Source organism: Triticum aestivum, chromosome 7B (assembly GCF_018294505.1).
Source record: "Triticum aestivum cultivar Chinese Spring chromosome 7B, IWGSC CS RefSeq v2.1, whole genome shotgun sequence".
Lineage (NCBI taxonomy): Eukaryota > Viridiplantae > Streptophyta > Magnoliopsida > Poales > Poaceae > Triticum > Triticum aestivum.
Window position 1 is genome coordinate 590,563,142 of NC_057813.1, and position 6,210 is coordinate 590,569,351.

Consider the following 6,210-nt stretch of genomic DNA (forward strand, 5'->3'; position numbering starts at 1 on the left):
GATTGAACCCATCCGGACAAGGAAGGCATTTTCTGCTCAGTGCGGGGTTCTTGTTAGGGACAGGATCCCGATCAGCATCCAGCAATGGTATAAGCCTGCTAAGGATGAAGACGCTGAGGTGTCTTATGTCAATGATATGCAGAAAAAAGATCTTTGGACTGAGCTGAAGGCAAATTTCACCCTACCGCCAGAGGAGGATCCGGAGAAGCCAGTTAAAGAGCAATTAATCAAGTCTTGTGCTTTTAAGAAGATGGCAGGCCTAATGAGGAGGTGGAGAAAAGAGCTGAACCAGTTTGTCAAGGAAAAAAAGACACCAGAATTCATCGGCAAATATGAGAAGATCAAAGATCACTGGCCCACATTTGTGGCCCACAAGACATCGGAAAAGATTAAGAAGATGTCGGAGACAAACAAGAAAAATGCTGCGAAGAAGAAGCTTCACCATCGTTGCCGGACTTGGTTCTTCGGGGCTGGCGGAACCTTGGACCCTGTAACAGGGAAGTGTCAGTGGACGGACGAGCAACTGCAAATACCAGTCAAGAACCTTCGACACTATATCGATGCAGCGCAGCGAGGGACGTTCCTTCCAAACAGGGAGAAGGACGAGCTCACAATGGCCTTTGGGAATCCCGAGCACCCTGGACGGACACGAGGCACGCCAGGCTCCATTCCGTGGAAGGTTGGTTTTCCGGACGCAGGGGGTTACAAAACCCACGAGAGGAGGAAGAAACTGGAGCAGGACCAAATGCAGGCGCTGCTTGGAAGGGTAATGGGGCTAGAGGATCGAGAAGAGGAACGAGAAGCAGCAGATCGCAACAAATGACATGCCGAAGCTTCCCCCGAAGCTACCCCGCCATCTCAGCGGAGAAGCAGCGTGGCTTCCACCGAGCTGCTTCAGCCGGAGCATGTCTTGACGACTCCTGCCAGCTATCCCGTGGATGGTATCATGGAGTCTCAAAATTGCCACATGATGGCGCGATGGATGAATTTGAAGGTCAAGGCGGCTGTTGGCCAAGTTTATCCTAGTGGACCCGGCACAACTTATCACTGCCAGCCGATTCCAAAAGGATATGCTAAGGTGATGGTGGATGAAATAACGGAGGGATTTGAGGACCTCGTGCTTGACCACCTTACCGGTGAAGGGGAGACTAGGCTGGGTTCTGCTCTGAAGACTCCATGCCTATGGAAGAAGGAGCTCATCAACCTTCTGAATTGGATGCCTCCGCCTCCTCCTCCTGCTCCGGCGAGTCAGGGCACTCCGCCTCCTCCACCGCCTCCTCCTCCGGCGAGTGACGATCAGGGCACGCGTGGCGGCACTCCGCCTCCTTCTCCGGCGCATGGCGGCACTCCGCCTCCTTCTCTGCCTGCGCCGGCGCTCCCGAGCAGCCAGCAGCATCCTCCTTCTCCGCCTCGCCAGCAAGGGCGGAAGAGACCCGCCGCCGCCCCGGCTGCTCCAGCGCGTCGTACTCCTTCTCCTCCGCCTCGTAAGCAAGCATGAAAGAAGACAGACGCCGCAGCCGCTCCGTCTGCTCCGGCGTCTAGCAGCACAACCAGAGGCGGGAGGCAATACAAATACGGTCCATCATCTCTCAAGCCTCTAAAGAAGTTACCGTACGAGAGGTCCGAGGAGGAAAACTATACGATTGTGCAGGCCCACGTGAAGGAGTTCTTTGAAGGGGTGAAAGCAAAGAGACATCCACCTCCAGAGGAGAAGGTAGATCCGGTGAAAACAAAGCGCACTATCGATGCCTTGAGGAAACCACCAAAGTCTCCGCCGAGAACCAACTATGAGCACATTACTGAATAGACATATCTCCAAGCCCAGCGGTCGGGAACTACTGGCAGTGCTAAAAGGTCAAAACAACGAGCAAAGGGGAAAAAATTGCCCAGCTCGGCGAACAAGCACAGCAATCGTGCCCCCCGCTCAATGTGTCTAATGCTCCGGGGACGGTGGCCGGTTATGGCAATCTTGACGATTACCTGCCTGACGATGCAGTTCCTGATTTCTTGAAGGTGGACGGACACAGATACGAGTACGGGAAGCCTCTCGTCAAAGATGAAAAATCTCTGAGAACAATGATGCGAAGATTCCATAATTGGTACATGGAAACCTGCAGAGAGTCTTATGGTAAGAATGCTTTGTATCTGCATATTAAAGAGGAGCACGATCTCGTTGCAAATGATCTGTTGACTGTTCCATTTGAGGAGTTCTTCGAGTTCTTCAATCAAAAGGCCCTCGATAAATTAATGGTCTTTTGCTACTGCCTGTAAGTACTATTTCTGTCATTAAGTCTCTATATATAGCTCGGCTCTTTCATTGCATGCATGTATTTATAATTAATTATCCTCAATATATTATGCAGATTGAAGATCGTCGAGTGCAAAAAACAAAAAATTTATGATATTGGGTTCATTAACACAAATATCATAGATGTATTTCTGGTTAAAAAGAACGTCAAAGAGGCCGAGGATAACTTGCTATGATCGTTGATAAAAAATCAAAACAAAGATACCATACTCTTTCCTTACAACGGCCCATGAGTGTTACTGTCGTGTGCATATTCGATTTCCCTTATTACTCAAGCGAGGTTATAGTAATGTAATTGATGAGTTATGCATGCGTGCGCAGGTACCACTATATTCTTCTGGAGATTAAGCTTGAGCGTGGACTAGTAACCGTCTTAGACTCGAGACGGAAAGATCCCAAAACCTATGCGGACATGACTGAAATGCTCAGCAAGTAAGTTCAATCGATCATAATTATCGCACCATATCGGTAACTTTTTGTTCATTTCCTGATATCTCAAGTAATAATAATTATTTTCTTTGTCTTGCAGGGTTTGGAAACAGTTCACCGCAGAAGCTCCGGGACTGCCGAAGGAGCTGCGATATACATACCCGAAAGTAAGTACTACTCGCTAGCTAGTTGCGCGCATCTCCGGCCCGTTGATTCTATATATAGCTATACTTTCATCAATGCCATTTATAATGCTTCATTATCAGTTTGATTGACCTCTATTTCTCGTAAAGTGCTTGTGGCAAGAGGAAGGGAATGATTTCTGTGGATACTACGTGTGCGAGTTCATCCACACCGCGACTTTGAAAAACAATCGGGGCTACTCTCAAAGACAATATGAAGTGCGTAAGCAATAATATTCACAATTTCATTTTATTACAGCATTATTTCTGTTGAGTTTCATTCATATATATGTATTAATTAACCCCCTTCTTCAAATTAGATGTGACAGATGCAGAATGAACTCCTAGAACCAGATCGCATGAAAGCAATTCAAGAGAAATTGGCGGGATTCTTTCTTGACCACGTCATCAGTAAAACCGGAGAATACCATGTGGAAATTGATTTCAAATGCTAGCTAGGGGTTTGTAATTATAAGAGATCTTATACATATTGTACATGTATGTAGCCAGTAGCGTCGGATACATGATACGAAAACTTGTTGTTCGACCAACCTCTCGGAGAAGGAGAGGTCGATCGATCACTTCTCTCGATATGCATGACGAACTTCTGTACTGAATGGTTCTCTCGATCACTGATGTATATATAGTACGTAGCGTCCAAGCACGGACATAAGAGAGGACACTTCTCTCTATTAATTAGCTAGCTAACACAATATATGAAACACCTAATTAAATTAACCCCCCAAAACTCCCAACCTCCCCTCCTTTCAAAAAAAATACAAAAACCCCAGCAACTGGAATGCTGACGCGTGGATGCATTTTGGTCCCGGTTGGTGGCGTCCCGGTTGGTGCCACCAACCGGGACCAAAGGCCCCCTGACTGGGGTGGGCGCACAGAGCCACGTGGAGGCACATTGGTCCCGGTTCTGGATTGAACCGGGAGTAATGGGTGGAGGTATTAGTAACGACCCATTAGTCCCGGTTCATGAACCGGGACTAAAGGCCCTTACGAACCGGGACTAATGTGTGGTTTTCTACTAGTGCAAGTTGCTAAAAGCACACTGCTCTATGCCATTGCCAGTTTGCCACAAATCTTGGTCGACATGCCGATATGACCGGACAGCCTGGGCGTCACGATTTTGACCGACACGCTAGCTCTTCTGTGTGTGTGATGGCGACTGTACATAACACCGTCCAACGCGCTAACTCATGCAATGCATCTAATTTACGTGCGTGTAGAACATGCACGAATTTGGGTGGGCATGGAATCCCTTATTGCTGGTGCACAGGCACGCAGTGATGGTTTTTTTGTGTTCTAAAAACAAGTGATGGTTCTTTTTTAGGCAAAAAGGGTAAGGGCATGCAGTGATCAGATCAGCATAGCTTTGATGTTTAGCCAACGCTTTGTTTTCTCCCGCTAATTAATTTGGTCTCCTAGTGGAGCAACCGGTAGGTATACCCACTACAAATTCTTCTGCGTTAGTGCAGTGACAGATATGTTTCTTTTTCTTAGCCAGCAACAAAATATCTGATTTAAAAAAAAATACCGCCAGAAAATATCTGAATTTTGTCTATATATAGTTGGCCAGTGGGCTAGACCGATAGTATCCTTGCTCGAGAATCCATACAATAGACCTGAACCACTCGCTAGTTATATCGGCAAGTCAGCAAAGCTCGTCCACTAATGGCGGTCAAGCTCACGCTCCCAGAGGCAGCACTGTTCTCCCAGGTGGCCAAGCTGGGCTCCCTCCTCGCCCTCCTCCTTCTCGCGCTGCTGTTGCCCGCCTTCCTCAGGGTCGCCTACGGCTACCTCCTCTTCAACGGCATTGTCCTCGCGCTCGGCATCCAGGCCTTCGTCGGCAGCACAGCTTCCATCGCCGACGAGTCCTCGAGTACAAGTCAGGCTGTTGCGCCTGTCGGCGACGCGGCCTCGCCGTTCCAGAGGGCTGGATCAGTCTGTCCCGACAACCGAATGGCGGTTGCTGATAATGATCGTGTGGTGGTTCCTGCCTTGGGGAGTAATATAATCGAGCTGAAGATCAAGACCAAGGAGGTGGTGCTGAAGGTGTTGAAGAAGTGCCCGTCGACGGCGAGCATCTTCTTCCTCAGCGCGCTGAACGGCAGCCAGGCCGGCGGAGAGGAAAAGGGACGGCAAGAGGAGCAGGATGATTTTGAGGTCGACTTGGACGGCAACGTGACGATGAGTCGGCAGGAGCTTTTCGCCAACACGGAGAGGTTCATCGGCAACTTCCGCAAGGAGCTCAGGATGCAGAGACAGTAGCCCCCTGGAAGCTAGCTAGCATAGATATTTTTATTTAGCTTTTTTTTTTCTCTCTCTTATTTTTTGTGTCATGATATATAGGAGTGTGTTTAGTGTGACACGTCCGTGACCACTTTCTAACCTCTGTTCGTACGTTTAGGATATTTGCGGTGTGTTTAGGTTTTCAAAATTGACATAATCTGTGCTGTTACTAGTCTTAGAAGAAAGTGAACGCTGGAGGCAAAAGCCAACATGCGAGGGGCCTAGTTTTCTTTAGACTTTGCTTCTTCTTTTTTTCGCAGGTGATTTAGACTTTGCTTCTTCAGACTGTAGAAGCACCCCATAGATATTTTTGCTTAGCTTTTCTTCTTAATATTTGCGTCAAAGGAGTGTGTTCAGTGGGATACGTCGTTAGCCCACGTCTACAACCTCTGTTCATAACCTTAGGATTTTCTCTCTTTTTTTTGCGAAAGAACCTTAGGATTTTCGGTGTGTCTAGGTTTCTGAAATTGGTATAATCTTAACTGTTACTAGTCTCTCAATTATGTCCAGCAATCTCAGAAGAAAGTGAATGCCGGTGGTTATGTATGTAAATGTAGCCTGTTTTTGTGTAGACGTTGCTTCTTCACACTCTAGAAGCACCCCCGATGACGTACATGATGCGTCAGCCAAGGTGCACCGGGCAGGCCGACCAAGGAGTAGGACGACGTGTAGCCGAGAAGGATGCCAACATTGATGAATATATCCGGCCAAAGCATAATCATTTTTTTGTGGGTCAATAGTGCTAGATATATTAGCACTTCGTCGATTAATCTAATCCACGAGTAAACAGTAAACATGCATTCACAATATGCAACTCATACCAATACCTAAACATTTGAGCACGTGCCCTCCGGTAGGCCATGAAAGGCCGCAGCGGACGCAATGGCTTCGACCTCTTCTGCGGCCTTCTTCTTGGCAGCGTCGTCTTCAGCCATGGGTCGTGGTCGGGGAAGTAGTCGAAGAAGAGGACGGAGATGGGGACGGATCAGG

At 48.0% G+C, this 6,210-nt stretch overlaps 1 protein-coding gene across 1 annotated transcript; it reads left to right on the forward strand.

Annotated features, from left to right (window-relative positions):
* The first annotated feature begins 4,541 nt into the window (after positions 1–4,541).
* LOC123163123 (uncharacterized) lies at positions 4,542–5,603 on the forward strand. Its single transcript, XM_044580884.1, has one exon. The coding sequence runs from the start codon at positions 4,603–4,605 to the stop codon at positions 5,197–5,199; it is 597 nt and encodes a 198-aa protein (XP_044436819.1). The 5' UTR covers positions 4,542–4,602; the 3' UTR covers positions 5,200–5,603.
* The last annotated feature ends 607 nt before the right edge of the window (positions 5,604–6,210 follow it).